Source organism: Bufo gargarizans, chromosome 2 (assembly GCF_014858855.1).
Source record: "Bufo gargarizans isolate SCDJY-AF-19 chromosome 2, ASM1485885v1, whole genome shotgun sequence".
NCBI classification, from domain to species: Eukaryota; Metazoa; Chordata; class Amphibia; order Anura; family Bufonidae; genus Bufo; species Bufo gargarizans.
In genome coordinates this window covers 196,500,433-196,520,374 of record NC_058081.1, presented here as the reverse complement: position 1 = coordinate 196,520,374, position 19,942 = coordinate 196,500,433, and the positions used below count along the sequence as shown (strand labels likewise).

The 19,942-nt window shown below is 46.9% G+C and overlaps 1 protein-coding gene across 3 annotated transcripts in view; it reads left to right on the top strand.

Annotated features, from left to right (window-relative positions):
• The window catches only part of ICE2 (interactor of little elongation complex ELL subunit 2), a 135,011-nt gene that overhangs the window by 18,579 nt on the left and 96,490 nt on the right, over positions 1 to 19,942 (top strand). For all 3 annotated transcript variants that reach the window (XM_044279861.1, XM_044279862.1, XM_044279860.1), the window contains exon 6: positions 3,325 to 3,441. In XM_044279861.1, the coding sequence (XP_044135796.1) occupies positions 3,325 to 3,441 (117 nt within the window). The remainder of the gene's footprint in view (positions 1 to 3,324; positions 3,442 to 19,942) is intronic.

The following is a 19,942-nucleotide window of genomic DNA, read 5'->3' as shown; positions in this document are numbered from 1 at the left end:
TGGAGCACTATGCCACCACCAAGCCGGCTCGCCATAGAAGTGAATGGGAGCGTACCGCGCATGCGCGGCCCCCGCTCCCATTCATTTCTATAGGGCCATAGTAAATGAATGGAGGGCAGCTGCGCAAGCGGTGGGACCCTCGCCTATAAGACAATGGGGGCATTTCCTAGCGATGTGCCCCCATTGTCCATGATGAGACAACCCCTTTAAGCAGGTAGGGTTCTCCTGTAATTGATCAAACCTAGACTCGTCTGTTCTACTGCCAGATGCAGAAGCCTGACTCATCACTCCACAGAACTTTTGTCCGTCGTGTTTATGTACTGCATTGCACGAGATGAAAAATATAATACTCGAGAGGACAAATTGTTTTGGTTGTTGGAGCAGTTTTATTTGTATCTGCTCCACATCTTAGCATGGTCATAGTGCGAAAAGGTTTTGGCTGTGCCCAGTTAGGCTATACCGTCTGTACAGACATTGTTAGTCTGACCAGTTTTAGTCTAGTGTCCATAGGAGGGAGATTTTTTTTTTTCTTCAGATCTCAGCTATTTTTCCATTTTTTTATTTTTTATTTTTTTTCCTTTTCAACTCTGCCAGGGGGTCTTCTTCGTGGGCCACAGCTTTATTAGTAGTTTCCCCAGTGTGGGTACTGAAGCAGTACTCACCGGTCACCCAGTCCATGTTACTGAATCTCAGTGGATTGCCAGAAATCCTAGTCGGGTGCGAGTTTGCCCAAAGGGTGGCCCTGCTGTGCCCAAAGAGTCCAAAAGGTAAGTACTCCCTACCACTGGGGTTTTGCCTAGCCACCTTTTCTTCTAAACTTTTGGTCTCCTGCCTGGCCTAGGTTTCACCGCTCCTCCTGTCCTCCATTAGCCCCCTTCATCACTCTAGTCCCAAGCTGCTGCCGGGGTTAGGTCACATGTTGTCTCTTCTTCCCTCCGGCTCCTGGGGCATCCTTCTCTCCTACACAGGGATTGCTTGGTCCCCGCTACCCACTCTGGCCTCCAACTTAATTTTTTTCCTATTTTTTCCTTCTCTGGCAGCCCACAGCTTCCAGTCACCCGGGGTGAGTCATTTTCAACCTTCCTAACTTCTCCAGTTCCCAGCTTTTTCCAGGACTAGGCCGCACTTTGTCCTGCCCTCTCTACATTTTCCTTGGTATCCATGAAGATCAGTCTTCTTCCACTGGGTACGCGGACAGCTCTCCTGTCCTACCTAATCCTGTTATAGTGTTGACTTTGTGGAGGGAGGAGTTTTTTCTATTTTAGTCTTTTTCCTAGAGACTATTTTCTCTTCTCCTTAGAAGATACCTGCTTCAACTTCTGCTACAGTGGGTAAAATAAGTATTTGATACACCGGCTATTTTGTTAGTTTTCCCACCTACAAAGAATGGAGAGGTCTGTAATTGTTATCATAGGTACACTTTAACTGTGAAAGACATAATCAAAAAAAAAATCCAGAAAATCACAACTTCATATTTGGTACAGAAACCTTTATTTGCAAATACAGAGGTCAGATGTTTCCTGTAGTTCTCGACCAAGTTTGCACATATGGCAGCAGGGATTTTGGCCCACTCCTCCATACAGATCTTCTCCAGATCTTTCAGGTTTCGCTGGTGTTGCTGGGCTACATTGAGTTTCAGCTCCCTCCAAACATTTTCGATTAGTTTCAAGTCTGGAGACTGGCCAGGCCACTCCAGGACCTTGAAATGCTTCTTACAGAGCCACTCCTTAGTTGCCCTGGCTGTATCTTCTGATACATGGTCCCATCTATCCTCCCTTCAATATGGTGCAGTTGTCCTGTCCCCTTTGCAGAAATGCACTCCCAAAGTATGATGTTTCTACCCCCATGATTTATGGTTGGAACAGTGTTCTTAGGGTTGTACTCATCCTTCCTCTTCCTCCAAACACGGCTAGTGGAGTTGATACCAAAACTTCTATTTTGGTCTCATCTGACTACATGACCTTCTCCTATGCCTCCTCTGGATCATCCAGATGGTCATTGGCGAACTTCAGATGAGCCTGGACATGTGCTGGTGTGAGCATGGGAACCTTGCGTGCCTTGCAGAATTTTAATTTATGACGGCGTAGTGTGTTACTTACAGTAATCTTTGAGACTGCGGTCCCAGCTCTCTTCAGGTCATTTACCAGGTCCTCCCGTGTAGTTCTAGGCTGATTCCTGACCTTTCTCAAAATCATCCTTACTCTACGAGGCGAGATCTTGCATGGAGCCCCAGACCGAGGAAGATTGACAGTCATCTTGTGTTTCTGTTTTGTAATAATTGCGTCAACAGTTGTTGCCTTCTCATCAAGCTGCTTGCCTATTGTCCTGTAGCCCATCCCAGCTTGTGCAGGTCTACAATTTTGTCCCTGGTGTCCTTAGACAGCTCTTTGTTGGGTGTTTTGCAGTCCGCAAATTGTGGATTCGCAAAACAAGGATAAGGACAATGTGCATTCCACATTTTGTAGAACGGAAGGACCGCCCCCTAATAGAACAGTCCTATGCTTGTCGGTAATGCGGACAATAATAGGACATGTTCTGTTTTTTTGCTGAGTAGACATACGGACACAGAATGCACATGGGGTCATTTCCGACCCCATTGAAGTGAATAGCTCTGGAAAAATGGAAAGGACACAGAAAAAAATAAGTTTGTGTGCATGAGGCCTTATTGGAAGATACCACGCAAACAGCCTGAGCCCATTTGCTCTGTCTCTTACTCCCAAACCCCCAAGATCTGCTTTTACCACAGCTGTATTTAACTGCATGGCTATTGAGACTGTGGTCTTAAAGGAGTTTATTCAACCCCTATAATGCCGTGCGTGTATCAGGAGTGACGTGGGTGTCAGGGAGCGTGGTAAGTATAACCAGTATGTGGTGCTATTGATGACCTAGTATCTGTTTGGTGGAGATCTGACTCCTGGCACCCATGCCATTCAGCTTGAACAAGTGCTGTGACCTCCTCATAGTACTGTCAATTGTGTAGCAGCTGGACTTGGCATTGTAGCTCAATTAATTTACTTGAAAGGGACTGAACTACAGAAGAGCAATGTAACTGATGGACGTGACATCACATGTCAAGAAAGAAGCCAAAGTGATTGCCTGAGGACCACGGCCCCTTCCAACAGCTGATCGGCAGTGATACTGGGAGTCAGACCCCACTGGTCAGATATTAATGACCTAACCCGCGGGTAGGTCATCAGTATTTAAGTATTGGAAAACCCCTTTAATGACATCACTCTGCTGACAACTTCCATTTATTGCTACTTATTACTGATAACAGCATTTGTCTTAATTTGTAACATAGGACCTTGCCTTTAATGTTCACAGGGATCTGTGAAGTTTGTGAAAATGACATTTCCATCTGATGGTATTCCTCTGCTAGCCTCGTATAAAAAGGGGTGTCAGATGATGCCCCCAGTGAAGAAGGCTAGTCATGTGCATGCGGTGAGTCTGTGACTAAGTGATTTTACTTTACTGTTAAGGTGATGTTACAAATAATACTGTGTGTTCCTACAAACCTCTGTACTTACATGCTTGGTAGCATATGGGCTCATTTATCAAACCGGTGTAAAGTAGAACTGGCTTAGTTGCCCATAGCAACCAATCAGATTCCAACTTTCATTTTGGACAGCTCCTTTGGAAAATGAAAGGAGGAATCTGATAGGTTGCTATGGGCAACTAAGCCAGTTTTACTTTACACCAGTTTGATAAAAGACTCCAATACTTTGTAAGGCTGAAAAAGACATCCGTCCATCCAGTTCAGCCTATTGACTCGCAAGTTGATCCAGAGGAAGCCAAAAAAAAACCATGAGGTAGAAGCCAATATACATACATACCATAGCTCTGAGTGCTTTTATTTAGTAAAAAAAAATATTTATATATGCAAATGAGGCTAGTAAGGAGCCCAAGGGGCTGTTGCCACTGTGAAGAACCCCAGCCACACCCACTGTGAAGGAACCCAGCACTGCCCGCATCCTCGAATCTCCTTCTTGCTCCCCTGATGTCACATAGTAGAAGCTACCGTAATCTTGCGCGTGCCAGCTTGTGCATGCGCAGTTCATTCCCTGAGGCTGATGCCAGCACAGGGAAGGAACACCATGCTGGCACTCACATGCGGGCATACTTGCGCATGCACGAGATTACAGCGCTTCAACTCTGTGACGTTGTGAGAGCAAGGAAGAGATTCGGAGGATGCGGGCAATGCCGGGATCCTTCACAGTGGGCGTGGCTGGGCTCCTAAAACTTTGGTAACAGCTAGTGTTGAGCGAACTTGTGTTTTAAGTTCGGCGTCTAAAGTTCGGGTTCAGGTTATCGAAGAATCACGTTATGGATTCTAAATTCCGTTATGGTCCGTGGTAGCGGAATCCATAACGTGATTCTTCGATAACCCGAACCCGAACTCGAACTTTAGACGTCGAACTTAAAACACAAGTTCGCTCAGCACTAGCTGTTACCAAAGTTTTAGGAGCCCAGCCCCTTAGGCTCCTTACTTGCCTCATTTGTGTGTGTGTGTGTGTATATATATATATATATATATATATATATATATATATATATATATATATATATATATATATATATATATATATAGTATATTTTTTATTTTATTTTTACTGAATAAAAGCACTGAGCTATGGGAAATGTATATTCTGGACGTGCTAGTGGCAATCTATCAGCGCATGTCCTCTGCTCTATAGGCTAGCCCTTCTAAAGTCCCTTATCTGAGTCACACACTTCGTACAAAATTGCTATCAAACACGCGCACACTCCCAAACTCATGGTTTTAGTCTGCTTAGATAGCTGCTGCTCCCAGACAACTTCCAACCAGTTGAATTCAAAGGGTGAAGCTTGTTGGTCCTATGAACATCAAGCATATATTCGGAAATCTGTGAGCCATGTCCACTACTACTGGTTTGATAATGATATGGTTAAAGGCCCTGTTATATGGAGCCAGTTTTTAAGTGACTGACAATTGTTAAGTCTGATAAGTCATTGCTGAGGAAATAATGGATGGATTCCATCAGGATGATCTTTGTTTCTGGTGGGATCGATTTCGAGGAGCCTCAGTTTTCGTTAGCGGCAGCTCTCCTAGAAACCTTGCACCAGATTGCAGTTACATCGACCAGTTGTACTGTCAATATGGAGAATTTTAATGGCGACTCAATCGATTTTATTATATTTATTGTTGATTGTCGTCATACACACTGGAAAAAACATGAAGATCTCTGGTTTGGTTGATATCCCTAGTCATGTTTCAAGTCTCTTTGATGGGTCAGACATTGACTTACAGTATATGTGCCTGTAGGTGGCACCAGAGAGATTTTTCTTCCTGTTGAAGGAGAGCTAATGTGCATACCTGTAAGACTCTGTGCATCGGTAGGAATATAATGACCACTATTCACAATAGGTGATGGTAATAACTTAAGAGCCTTTTAGATCATACTACTATTGGTAAATTATCAGGAACAAGTGTTTCATAGGAACGCCGTTTGCATTACATGGCTCATATAATTGAGCAAATGCTCGTTAGTCCGCAAATGGTCATCTTTCATCAGAATAAAAGATGCCTGATATCTTCCTGTCTAATCAGTAACGAGGGAGGAACGACTGCAGTAGCAATCATTCCTCCAGCATTCAGTTTGCATAGGCCTATGTAATCAGTCCAGTGCAAACGATCGCCAGTGGATGCGTTCTCATCCATTGGGGCTCGCACTGCCTGTACATCGGACTGTGTAATAGCACTCTTATATACCCAACCCCTGCACAAAGATGTCTGCATAGGTCACAGAACAGGTCTACACCGCTTTCCAAATTATTATGTAAATTATTTTTTTCTCCAATTTTCCAAAATACTTGATGCAAATGAGTCTGTATAATTTTCAAGTCATCAACCTTTAGAGTGAAAATCTAATTTTATTGAATAAACCTCCCAATGATAACAGTATTTTTTCACAAGTTAAAAAACTCGAAATGCACTGTTCCAAATTATTATGGACAACAGAGTTTCAAAACATTTTATAGGTTGTAAAGAACTGAAGATGGTAATTTGTTGAGTTTACAGCATTGAGGTCACATTTACTGAATTCCAAAGCTATTTAAATCAAAAACATCTGAACAGGCCAAGTTACATGTTAAAGAGGACCTTTCACCACTCCTGACATGTCTGTTTTAATAGCTCCATGCATTCCCCATGTAATAACAATTCTGGAACATCTATTCTCATGGCTGTATGTTGTGCCATTCCTTCATTCATAACTTCTAGTAGAAATAATAAATTGCTAGCAGTCTGCAGTAAGGGTACAGAGGGGAGGTAACCAGTTGGGGGGGGGGGGTGTACCTGCACAGACTCCTTCTATCCAATCAGTGCTGCCATTTTCAGACTGTGCAGGTACACACCCCCAACTGGTTACCTCCCCTCTGTACCCTTACTGCAGACTGCTAGTAATTATTCATAACTTCTAGTAGAAATAATAGAGGAATGGCACAACATACAGACATAGGAATAGATGTTCCAGAATTGTTATTACATGGGGAATTGATGAAGCTATTAAAACAGACATGCCAGGAGTGGTGAAAGGTCCTCTTTAACATATGCTCCCTTCTTTGATGCCACTTGACAATTCTTGCATCCATTGAACTTGTGAGTTTTTGTAGAGTTTCTGCTTGAATTTCTTTGCAGTATCTCAGAATAGCCTCCCAGAGCTGCTGTTTTGATGTGAACTGCCTCCCACCCTCATAGATCTTTTCCTTGAGGATACTCTAAAGGTTGTCAATAGGGTTGAGGTCTGCGGAGGATGTTGGCCACACTCCTTTTGTGATCGGCATCGATCGTGCGCACGGGAGCACACAGCTTCATAGATTACTATGATGCTGTGCACATCGGGCCGACCACGGGACTATTGTCCTGCACTCATAAGATCATATCAGTGCGGGACAATAGTCCCGCTGGCGTCCCGATGCGCACAGCATCAAAGTAATCTATGATGCTGTGTGCTCCTGTGCGCACGATTAATGCCGCTCCGGATATAGGGCATACAGTCGTGTGCAAGGGCCCTTAATCCGATGAACTGGTTCGAATCATCCACAAATGTCTTCACAGTACGATGATCACACTGAAGTTTTCGTGAAATATCTAATGTTTTCATATTTTGTCCAAGGCATTGCACTATTTGACACTTTTAGTCAGCAGAAAGATCCTTTTTCTTTTCTATATTGCTAGAAACCTGTGACCTGCTTAACCCCTTAAGGATCGGGCTCATTTTCACCTTCAGGACCAGGCAATTTTTGCAAATCTGACCAGTGTCATTTTATGTAGTGATAACTTTAAAACGCTTTGACTTATCCAGGCCATTCTGAGATTGTTTTTTGGTCACATATTGTACTTCATGACACTGGTAAAATGGAGTCCAAAAAAATCATTTTTATTTATACAAAAATACCAAATTTGCCAAAATCTTGGAAAAATTTCCAAGTTTCAATTTCTCTACTTCTATAATACATATTAATACCTACAAAAATAGTTATTACTTTACATTTCCCATATGTCTACTTCATGTTAGGATCATTTTGAGAATGACATTTCTCGTACATTCCATTGGGGGACACAGACCATGGGTATAGCTTAGAGGTATTACTAGGAGGGACACTATGCAAAAACGAAGCTCCTCCTCCTCGGGCTATACCCCCAGACACCTCCAGGAGGACTTCAGTCTTTGCTTAGTGTCTGTCCAAGGAGGTGACGCTTACTCTTCTCCTGTTTGTTATTTTTTTTCTGTTTTCAGATGGGGACGCAGGTCAGCATTGCGCTTTCCTGGCCCCCGTGGAGTGTCTGCCACCGTCTTTCGACGTGTCCTGGCTACCTCCCATCCCCCCACAGAAGAAAAGTGGATCCAGGCTCAACATGTCAGCTCTGGCATCCCACCAGCTGCTGGGACGCCTGCTGCCTACCCTCCTCCAGAGCACTGTTCTCCTGGATTGGAGTCAGAAGTCTGAAGAGGCGCATCCCTGCTGGTCTGGACATCGAGGGAGCATGCTGAGCAGATAAGTATTGCCCAGTCCCTCCCCCTCCCTCTGTGTCTGTTTGTCTGTGGCTACCTGGGTGAGCTTGAAGAAGGATCCTGAACTGGAGTACTGGCATCTCTTCCCCCTTAAACTGTGGGCTTCAGCGCTTCTCTCGTCGGGCCTTGGCTGCTGCGCTCTCTCAGCGCCCGCCGGCAGGCCGCTCCTCCATGGCCTCGTTAACCCCTGCTGCACCACGTGTTTGTTTAAATCGCTTGTTTCGCGCGCTTTTTTCGCGCCATAGTGATGCGTTCGGGGGGCGGAGCCTCGGCATGCCGCTCTGACTCTCCTTACATCGGAGACTCTGTTTGCTCACGGCTGTGCAGCTCCTCATCTCTCTACACCGGAGACTTCTGCTAGCGTTGCCTGGGTGGTAGGAGAACAGCTTGCTCTGCTCCTGATCTTTGCAGCAACTGGTAGGAGATCTTTTACTGTGGGGTTCCATCATGCCAAAGCCTGGGGCACTTAAATCTGCCAAGGCCTCCTCTCAGGCTCTTTTGGGGTCATGCAAGGTGTGCCTTCTGCCTTTTTCTGCCTCTGGCACCTGTGACTCATGCCCTGCTCCTGGACAGGATCAGCCTCCTTCTCTTGCTCAGCCCAGTCCTCCCTCTGCCCCTGCGGAACCGGCGGTACCCGCCTGGGCTTCCGCCATGTCTAGTGCGGCAGCGGATCTGGCCCTAGTTGCCAAGGCAGCCATGTCCTTCATGGAGCATATGGCAGCTACTACTCCAGTGGCGTCCACCGCTCCATCTCCTCTCAGTGATTCTCACAGGGGGCGTCTGACGTCTAAGAGGCAGCGTGAGCGGCGGCATTCCTCATCGGATGACTCCGCTTCTCCCCCACGCCTTGAGTCATGCCCGGTTGACTCTCCCTCTCGTGGGGAGCGCAAATCCGAAGGGGAATTGTCCGGATCGGACGAGGCCACGTAGCGGGAACCCCTGCCTAAGCTTTCCACCATGGTATCCGAATTGGTGGAGGCTGTCCGTGACACTTTTAATATCCACGGAGATTCCACTCCCTCCACTAGTCGGGAGTTCTCCCTCTTTCCGCCCAAAAGGCCCGAATCCGCGGTGTTCCCCGTTCATGAGGAATTCACAGCGGTCATATCAAAGGCTTGGGACCGACCCAATCAGAAATTTTCGGCCACCAAGCGCATGGATACGCTTTACCCTTTCCCCTCTGACTCGGTGGAAAAGTGGACTTCTTCCCCTAAGGTAGATCCTCCGGTGGCCAGGTTGGCCAAGAACACGGCCCTTCCTGTCCTAGACGGTTCCTCCCTGCAGGATGCGGTGGACAGATGCCTGGATTCACTTTCCAAGTCCATCTTCTCTCTGGCGGGCACTTCCCTGCGTTCTTTTGCGTCGGCTTGGGTTGCCAGAGCCCTTACGGCGTGGTTGCGGCGCCACCACCAGGATCTGACGGAACAGGGCGCCCCTGCAGACACTTTGGAATTTATTCTCCAAATGTCTCAGGCTTCTAAATATCTCTGTGAGGCTTCAATGGATATCGGTTCCCTATTTGCCCGTATTTCGGCCCGCTCGGTCATTCAGCGTAGAGAGGTTTGGTTGAAGGTGTGGGATGCTGATGCTTCTTCCAAGCGTTCCCTCGCTAACCTTCCCTTTGAAGGATCTAGACTCTTTGGAGCCCAGTTGGACGAATTCATTTCTGCCGCAACGGGGGGCAAGAGTACTCATCTGCCTCAACCCAGATCCAAACGGCCCTTTTGATCTCGGGCTTCAGGGTTCCGGGGCCAGTCCTTTCGTCGCTTCTCCACAGCCAGAACGTCTTCGTCCTCGTCGGCTGGGGGATCCCAGGAATCCCGCAAGAAGCCTTTCTTCAAACCCCAGCCCTCTTGGCGACCACGGGCACAGTCAACCCGTCCCCCTGCTCCCAAGCAGCCCTCCGCATGAAGGGGTGCCCCCACCCCTCGTGGTGGGGGGCCGTTTGCTCTCCTTTCAGCAGGTCTGGAGGGCTCACGTTCAGGACGCCTGGGCTCTGGAGATTGTGACGTCCGGTTACAAATTGGAGTTCGCGTCCAGCCCGCCGGAACGCTTTTTCCCGTCTCGCGTTCCGGGGGATCCAGCCAGGGCCTCGGACCTCCTTTTGGCGGTCTCCTCTCTTCTGGACCGGGGTGTCATTTTTCCCGTTCCCCCGGAGGAACAGGGAACAGGTTTTTACTCAAACCTGTTCGTCGTTCCGAAGAAGGAGGGGTCGGTGCGCCCGATACTGGATCTGAAGCTTCTGAACAAGTTTCTAAGGGTGCGGAAGTTTCGCATGGAGTCCCTTCGCTCCGTTATTGCTTCTCTGCTTCCGGGGGAATTTCTCGCGTCTGTGGACATTCAAGACGCCTACTTACACGTCCCGATTGCGAAGTCTCACCATCGCTTTCTGCGTTTTGCCATCTGGGGTCGTCATTACCAGTTCGTCGCCCTGCCTTTTGGGTTGGCGACCGCCCCTCGCGTTTTCACCAAGGTTTTGGCGCCTCTCATGGCGCTTCTTCGCACCAGGGGCATCTCGTTGTTGCCCTACCTGGACGACATCTTGATAAAAGCCCCGTCTCTTCCACAGGCCGAGGACAGCGTCCGAATTACCGTTCAATCTCTAGAACGGTTCGGGTGGCTGATCAATCTACCAAAATCCTCTCTGCACCCTTCCCAGAGACTCTCCTTCCTGGGGATGATTTTGGACACCTCGAGTTCTCGGGTGTTTCTTCCGGATTCCAAGTCCTCTCAGATTCGGAGGGCGGTGTCGCTCCTTCTACAAGCTCCTCGTCCCACCATTCGGGAGTGCATGCGGGTTCTGGGCCTTATGGTCGCCTCCTTCGAGGCGATTCCGTATGCCCAGTTCCACACTCGACCGTTACAACAGTGGATTCTTGCCCTATGGGACAAGACCTCTCGTGGTCTGGACGCTCCCGTCCGCCTGTCCCGGCACGTTCGGTTGTCTCTCCCCTGGTGGCAGGCCTCCCCGAATCTCTCATCAGGGAGGTCCTTCCTTCCGTTCTCCTGGACGATAGTCACCACCGATGCCAGCCTCATCGGTTGGGGAGGCGTTCTCCGGAACCTCACAGTTCAGGGGGTCTGGTCGACGGAGGAATCCGGTCTTCCGATAAACGTTTTGGAACTAAGGGCGATCTTCAACTCCCTCTCCCACTGGACTTCCCTCCTTGCGGCTCGGCCGGTGCGTGTTCAGTCGGACAATGCCACGGCTGTGGCCTACGTCAATCATCAGGGCGGAACGCGCAGTCGGGCAGTGATGCAGGAGGTGGCGAGGATCCTCCTATGGGCGGAGTCTCATGTTCCAGTGTTGGCGGTGTACATTCCGGGCGTCGACAACTGGACGGCAGATTTTCTGAGCCGCACCAAGGTGGATCCGGGAGAGTGGTCCCTACATCCGGAGGTGTTCGAGGACATCTGCCGCCGATGGGGCCGTCCGGACGTGGATTTAATGGCGTCCCGGCTAAACAACAAGGTGCCCGTGTTCCTGGCCCGCGCTCGGGACCCAAGGGCGTGCGGAGTGGACGCGCTGGTGTCTCCTTGGCAGCGATTCGACCTCCTCTATGTCTTCCCTCCACTTCCTCTGTTGCCGAAGGTGCTGCGCAAGATCGAGGCGGAGGGGATATTAACCATTCTTATCGCTCCGGATTGGCCTCGCCGCGCCTGGTTCTCCAACGTCGTCCGAATGTTACCGGACGTTCCGTGGCCTCTTCCCGACAGAGAGGATCTTCTATCTCAGGGACCGCTCTTCCACCAGAATTCACGTCAGTTGCGTTTAACGGCGTGGCTATTGAGACCTACATCCTGAGGAAGAGAGGCTTCTCTGATGCAGTGGTGAGAACCATGATCAGAGCTCGAAAGCCGGCTTCTTCGCGGATCTATTATTGCACCTGGAGGGCCTATCTAACCTTTTGTGAGAAGTCGGGTTTTCCGCCGCTTCGTTTCTCTGTTCCGGTGGTGCTGGCCTTTCTACAGTCCGGCGTTGAGGTGGGGCTGTCGCTCAGTTCTTTGAAGGGTCAGGTTTCGGCCTTGGCGGTCTTTTTTCAACGGTCTATTGCCTTTTTGGGGCCTGTGAGAACCTTCCTGCAGGGGGTGGCGCATTCGGTTCCTCCGTATGTTCCTCCCTTACCCCCCTGGGATCTTAACCTGGTCCTGCGCGCCCTTCAGGATGCGCCTTTTGAGCCTCTGAGGGAGGTCTCCCTAGTCTTCCTCACCTGGAAGGTGGTTTTTCTGGTGGCCATTACCTCCATTAGGAGGGTTTCGGAGCTGGCCGCGCTTTCCTGTCAGGAGCCTTTTCTGGTCTTCCACCAGGATAAGGTGGTGCTACGGCCGGTTCCTTCTTTTTTGCCCAAGGTGGTTTCCCCGTTCCACCTTAACGAGGATCTTGTCCTGCCCTCTTTTTGTCCTTCTCCGGCGAACCCCAAGGAACGTGCTCTCCACTCCCTGGACGTCGTCAGGGCCCTGAAAGTGTATCTGGGGGCCACCGCCTCCTTTCGTCGTTCGGACTTCCTCTTTGTGGTTCCCGAGGGGTCTCGTAAGGGTCTGGCGGCTTCCAAGGTTACTGTGGCGCGGTGGATCCGTTCCGCTATTGCTGCGGCCTATCGCGCTCGTGGTCAGGTTCCCCCGTCGCGGATTACCGCTCACTCCACAAGGGCAGTGGGAGCTTCCTGGGCCAGACGCAATCGCGCCTCCGCCTCCCAGTTGTGTAAGGCTGCCACTTGGTCATCCTTGCATACGTTCACAAAGTTTTATCGGTTGCACTCGCTGGCTTCGGCTGATGCTGTCCTCGGGCGCAGGGTATTGCAGGCCGTGGTGCCCGTTTAACGGTTGGACGTTTTTTCTCCTGGCGGTGTTGGTTTTTCCCACCCCATGGACTGCTTTTGGACGTCCCATGGTCTGTGTCCCCCAATGGAATGTACGAGAAAAGGAGATTTTTGTGAAACTCACCTGTAAAATCTTTTTCTTGTCTTTTCCATTGGGGGACACAGCTCCCGCCCGCTTTTTTTGTTTAGTTGGTGTGTTGGTTTCCATTGTGGTTTTTTCAGTTCTCCTTCTCCTACTGCTTTTGCAACGACTGAAGTCCTCCTGGAGGTGTCTGGGGGTATAGCCCGAGGAGGAGGAGCTTCGTTTTTGCATAGTGTCCCTCCTAGTAATACCTCTAAGCTATACCCATGGTCTGTGTCCCCCAATGGAAAAGACGAGAAAAAGATTTTACAGGTGAGTTTCACAAAAATCTCCTTTTTATTTTTGGGGGACGTTACAAGGCTTAGACGTTTAGAAGTAAATCTTGACATTTCTCAGACATTTTCAAAAACCAACTTTTTAAGGACCAGTTCAGGTCTGAAGTCACTTTGTGAAGCTTACATAATAGAAACCACCCAAAAATGACCCCATTCTAGAAACTACACCCCTCAAGGTATTCAAAACTGATTTTACAAATGTCGTTAACCCTTTAGGTGTTCCACAAGAATTTATGGAACATAGAGATACAATTTCAAAATTTTAACTTTTTGGGCAGATTTTCCATTTCAATATTTTTTGGGGGAGTTACAAAGCAAACAAAGGGTTAACAGCCAAACAAAACTCAGTATTTATGGCGCTGATTCTGTAGTTTACAGAAACACCCCATATGTGGTCGTAAACTGCTGTACGGGCACACGGCAGGCCGCAGAAGGAAAGGAATGCCATACGGTTTTTGGAAGGCAGATTTTGCTGGACTGTTTTTTTTTTTTTTGACACCATGTCCCATTTGAAGCCCCCCTGATGCACCCCTAGAGTAGAAACTCCAAAAAAGTGACCCCATTTTAGAAACTACGGGATAGGGTGGAAGTTTTGTTGGTACTAGTTTGGGGGACATATGGTTTTTGGTTGCTCTATATTACACTTTTTGTGAGGCAAGGTAACAAAATATAGCTGTTTTGGCACAGTTTTTTTTTGTTATTTACAACATTTAACTGACAGGTTGGATCATGTGGTATTTTTATAGAGCAGGTTGTCACGGACGCGGCGATACCTAATATGTATACAATTTTTTTTATTTATGTAAGTTTTACACAATGATTTCATTTTTGAAACAAAAAAAATCATGTTTTAGTGTCTCTATAGTCTGAGAGCCATAGTTTTTTCATTTTTTGGGCGATTATCTTAGGTAAGGTCTCATTTTTTGCGGAATGAGAGGACTGTTTGATTGCCACTATTTTGGGGTGCATATGATATTTTGATCGCTTGCTATTACACTTTTTGTGACAAAAAATTGTTTATTTAGTACAGTTTTTATTTTTTACGGTGTTCACCTATGGGGTTAGGTCATGTAATATTCTTATAGAGCCGGTCGATACGGACGTGGCGATACCTAATATGTATACCTATTATTTATGTAAGTTTTACACAATAACAGCTTTTTTAAAACAAAAAAAAATGATGTTTTAGTGTCTCCATATTCTGAGCCATAGTTTTTTTTATTTTTTGGGCGATTGTCTCAGATAGGGGCTCATTTTTTGCGGGATGAGGTGACTGTTAGATTGGTACTATTTTGGTGGGCGTACGCCTTTTTGATCGCTTGCTGTTATACTTTTTGTGATGTAAGGTGACAATAAAATAGTTTATTTAGCACAGTTTTTATTTTTTACGGTGTTCATCTGAGGGGTTAGGTCATGTGATATGTTTATAGAGCTGGTTGATACGGGTCGACGATACCTAATATGTCTGTGTCTTTTCCCTATTTTTAAAAAAATTTTTGTTACTTTATTTTTTGGAAAGGACGCTTTTTTTTTTTTAAACTTTCATTTTATTAACTTTTTTTTTTTCTCACTTTATTATTTGTTCCACTCTGGGACTTCAACATTAGGGTCTGATCCCTGTTTCAATGCAGCACGATACATCTGTATTGTGCTGTATTGAACTGTTAGTGTCTTACACTGTAAGACGCTAACAGTTGCCTAGGAGACCCAGCCTGGGGGCTGGGCCTCTTAAGCCTCCGTACATGCCAGGCCCCAAACCTTGGAATGGCTTGAGGCTGCCATGGCAACCATCGAGCCCCCGCAGCGCGGGGACCGATGGATGAGGTGAGGGAGCGCAAACCTCCTATATGCCGCAATCAGCACTGACCGCGGCATATCAGGGATAATCCACCGACATTGGCATCATCACCGATGCTGGTTAATGCAGCAGGGATCCGGCTGTCAGTAACAGCCGGATCTTTGCCGCTGATCACTGCACTGCACGTGGGGGAGGAGAAAGGACCGCAGGACTGCTCGTCCTCTAGCGCTAAGTGCCGCCAGTTTAGGATGAGCATTCTCGTCCTGGGTCGTTAAGCTGTTAATAATATAGAACGTCTTTAATTGGGCTCACCTGGCAAACTAATTATCACAGGTGTTTGAGTTTAATTGAAAAGCTTAGAATTACATTTTTATGACACTTAAAGTGGTTATCTGAGTAATGGGGAAAAATAAACTTTATAAAACTCCTCAGGACTTGCATATACATTAGTTAAGCTTGATTTCTTGAAAGAAAAACATTCTTACACCTTTGCATAGTTCTGGTATTCTTGCATTGTTTACATGTGGGGGCGTGTAACAACAATGCCTGAGCTCTCCCTCGTGAATATTTGTGGGCGTGAATAATCTGCCCTTCCCCTCCCTCTGCACAACCTAACCTAGCATACAAAATCTGTCACATGATCATCTCCTAGCTCACACAGGCAGTATACATTACACACTGCAATACATACATCGCACACATATATAATCACACGCTGCCCCGCACACATCACACGCATGTATGTGGTGCAGTATGTAGTGAATGCAGACAGGCTATTATAGCCAAGTGATAAAGTACAGGGAAGATCCGCCATATTGGACTGGGGCTTTATACTTGGCTATGATTGCCTGCTGTTAGACAAGTAATGGTTCCCTGCATAAATCCCCACCTCTTGTGGCACATTCACACCAGTGCTAGTCGATTCGCTCATCCCTAATAGTGACATGCAAAATTCAGAAAACGACTAAATAGTTTTAAAAAAGTTTAACATAAAAACGGGTCGGTTACTGATAGCAAATTCTCTTTAACCCTTTAAGGACCCCTGCTGTACATGTACGTCACAGCTGGACGTGATGTAAGGACCAGCGTCGTACATGTACAGCACAAGGTCCGCCGTGTGCTGGGAGGGAATCGCAGAGAAATCGTGGCACCATGGCTGCTCTTACCGGCAGGCATCCAAGCGCTGTGATTGGCCAGTCAATGAAGACTGGCCTATCACAGCACCGGAAGCAGTATGGAGCTGCGGGGCAGGTCAGGGGGGGGGGGGGGTGACCAGTGCTGAACCGATCAGCACATGTCTCCTCCGAGGTGAGGTAGGGAACACCAGTGTTTGGCGTCCCCTGCCAGCGCTGCGATTGGCTGGAACAACGCTCCAGCCAATGGCGGCGCTATAGCAGCACAGGAAAGGGCTGAACCTCCCTGCATGCAGCCATTCTAGCTGGTGACTGCATGCAGAGAGGTTCTGTGCTTTTCTGTGCTGCTTGTTGACTTGCTGGGACTTGTGGTGCACCACCACTGCTATTTCAGCTTTTCCTGCTGAATCAAGAAAGAAGAAATAAACATAATCATCATCTGGCATTGCTGCACTGATTAAAAAAAAATTATTTATTTTTTTTGCAGCTGTTCTAGATCCCTAAACCACCCTCTGTCCCTACCCCTTCATTTTTTTTTTTTTATATTCGTTTTTCAACACATAATCTGTGTGCGTGCATGCTGCAGATCACCGATCAGTAGTGTGCTCATTTACATCTGCACATTTTTTTACATTTTTTATTTTATTTTTTTGTGTGAAAAAAGGACTGCAGTTAGTGGTAGTTAGTCTACTAATCGCGTCCGCTCAGTTTGCACAGTTTTTTCCTCCTTTTTTTTTCTTCTAAATTTAATTTCAAATTTATTACAAGCCCCAACATACACACCCCTCACACTAAATAAAGGTTTACACATTTCACACGTCACACCCCAATAAAATAAAAATGGCCTGTCCGTTCAACGAGCATACTCTGCTGAATAGGCCTATCTTGCCTCCGATACGGAGTCTGCCACTGAGGGAGAAGAGGATGCCACTTTCATCTACTCCTCTACCCCCTTATCATCATCATCCACTGATGAGGGACCCTCTAGAAGGTGCCCCAGAACAACAGCGGAGGCAGCCCTTCCCCCCCGAGTGACCCCACCCTCTGACAATTATCAGCCCCAAATTCTGGATTTTGAGGGCAGCTCCGGAATACAGATAGACTGTGCTGGCTTCACTGAACTATAATTTTTTCAAAATCTTCTTATCTGAAGATTTTGTAAATGTAATGGTGACCCAAACCAATTTATACGCATAACAATTCATTGATCAGAACCCTACATTGGAATACGCTAGACCCCTTGTTTGGACCCCAGTAAGTGCAGCAGAGATTATGACGTTTTTGGGACTCGTGCTGCATATGGGCGTTGTAAAGAAGCCAAACGTTAGACAATATTGGAGTTCGGACATTTTCTACCAGACTCCAATTTACAGTAAGACCAGGACCCGGAAGCGATTTGAGTCAATTCTGAAATTCCTACACTACAATGACAATGCACAGTGCCCACCCCAAAATGACCCAAGATTTGACCATCTGTTCAAGGTTAGGTCTGTCATTGACCAACTTAACACCAAGTTTGTTGAGGTGTACAACCCAGATAAAAATGTCAGTGTAGATGAGTCCCTATTACTTTTGAAACGGAGGATTAGATTCCACCAGTACCTGCCTAGCAAACCGGCAAGGTATGGCATAAAGATTTACAAACTTTGTGAGAGTAGCTCCGGGTAGACCCACAAGTTCCGCATTTACGAAGGGAAGGATTCCCGACTAGAACCCCCAGAATGACCCCCCACCCCATCCTAGGAGTTAGTGGGAAGATCGTGTGGGACTTACTGCACCTACTGTTGGATAAGGGTTACCACCTCTATGTGGATAACTATTATATCAGCATACCCCTATTCATGTCCCTAACTGCCAGAGGTACTGTGGCTTGCGACACAGTATGCAAAAATCAGAGAGGCCTCCCTAGATCCCTGGTAGGGCAACCACTGAGAATGGGTGAAAGTAGGGCTCTCCTCCATGAGAACATGCTGGTGGTTAAGTACAAGGACAAGAGGGAAGTCCTGGTACTGACCACCATTCACACTAACACCAGCTCCCCTGCTCCTGTACGAGGTACAACAACCACTACCCCCAAACCAGTTTGTATCCTTGACTACAACAGGCACATGGGAGGGGTGGATCATTCAGAGCAACTTCTGAAGCCCTACAGTGCCACACGAAAAATGAAAGTGTGGTACAAAAAGCTGTCCGTACACATTGTACAGATAGCACGTACGCATTGCACATTGCCATTTCAATCTGCAGGCCACACAGGAACTTTCCTTCAGTTCCAAGAGGTAGTTATCAAGGCCCTAATTTTTCAAAGCCTGGCCCGGAAGAGTCACAGTACTTCAGGAAATCATGGTGCCCGTGTTCTACCAGGGCAACATTTTCCAAGTCAAGTCCCCCACACAGGAAGGAAGGGAAGGACCAAAAAATGTTGCAGGGTGTGTCACAAAAGAGGGATAAAGAAAGACACCATTTACCACTGTGAAACCTGTCCTGAAAAACATGAGTGTTTTAAAATCTACCACTCATCCATGGAGTATTAATTAAATTTCATCCATGATGTACCCTGTAGTTTTACCACCTTATATCTCTGATTTAGGCCTCTTTCACACGACCGTATGTAATTTGCCGTCCGCAAAAAAATACGGATGACATTCCGTATTTTGCGGAATGGAACAGCTGGCCCCTAATAGAATAGTACTATCCTTGTCCGTAATGGGGACAATAATAGGAACGGAAATACAGAAACAGAATGCACACGGAGTAACTTCAGGTTTTTTTGCGGACCCATTGAAATGAACGGTTCCGTATACGGTCTGCAAAAAACCCAGAACGGAAACGGAATGAAAATACGCTCGTGTGCAAGAGGCCTTAGTCCGCATAGCTTACAGATTCACTTTTCGCCAACCACTACATACTCATTTCTGTAAAACCCTGTTAGTTCAAAAGTACCCTTTCCACCACTTAAAATGTTCATACTGGGGTGCTCTTTCCAAAATGGTGTCTTTAATTTCTGGGGACCTTAGGAATTTGTTAAATGCGACATGGCACCTAAAATCAATGTCTGCCAATCCAGGTCAGCAAAATCCATATTTTGCTGTTTGACTCTAGATCCCTGTTGTGCGCCCATACATCATTTTTTTAGCACAAATGAGGTGTTGCCGTATTCGGGGGGGAAATGGGGAACAAAATGTGGGGTGTGTATTGTCCTGTTACCCTTTGGGAAAGTGAAAAATGTGGGTGTAAAGCAACTTTTTTTGTGAAAAAAAGCAATTTTTCATTTTCACTGTTAAGTGTAATTCTAGGAAACACCTTTGAGGTCAAAGTGCTCACTACACACCTTGAAAGATTCCTTCAGGGGCGTAGTTTCCAAAATGGGGTACTTTTTGGGGGTTTCCACTGTAGGGCCACCTCAGGGTGTCTTCACATGCGACTGCGACATAGCTCCCAATTACTATTCCAGCTAAATCCACTCTCCAAAAGCCATTTGGTGCTCCTTCCACTCTAAAGCTTGCTATGCGCCCTTACATCATTTTTTGAGCACATATGGGGTGTTGCCGTATTCGGGGGGAAATAGGGAACAAAATGTGGGGTGCATTTTGTCCTGTTACCCTTTGAGAAAGTGAAAAATGTAGGTGTAAAGCAACTTTTTTGTGAAAAAAAAATTCGATTTTTCACTGTCAAGTCTAATTCTAGGAAACACCTTTGAAGTCAAAGTGCTCACTACAC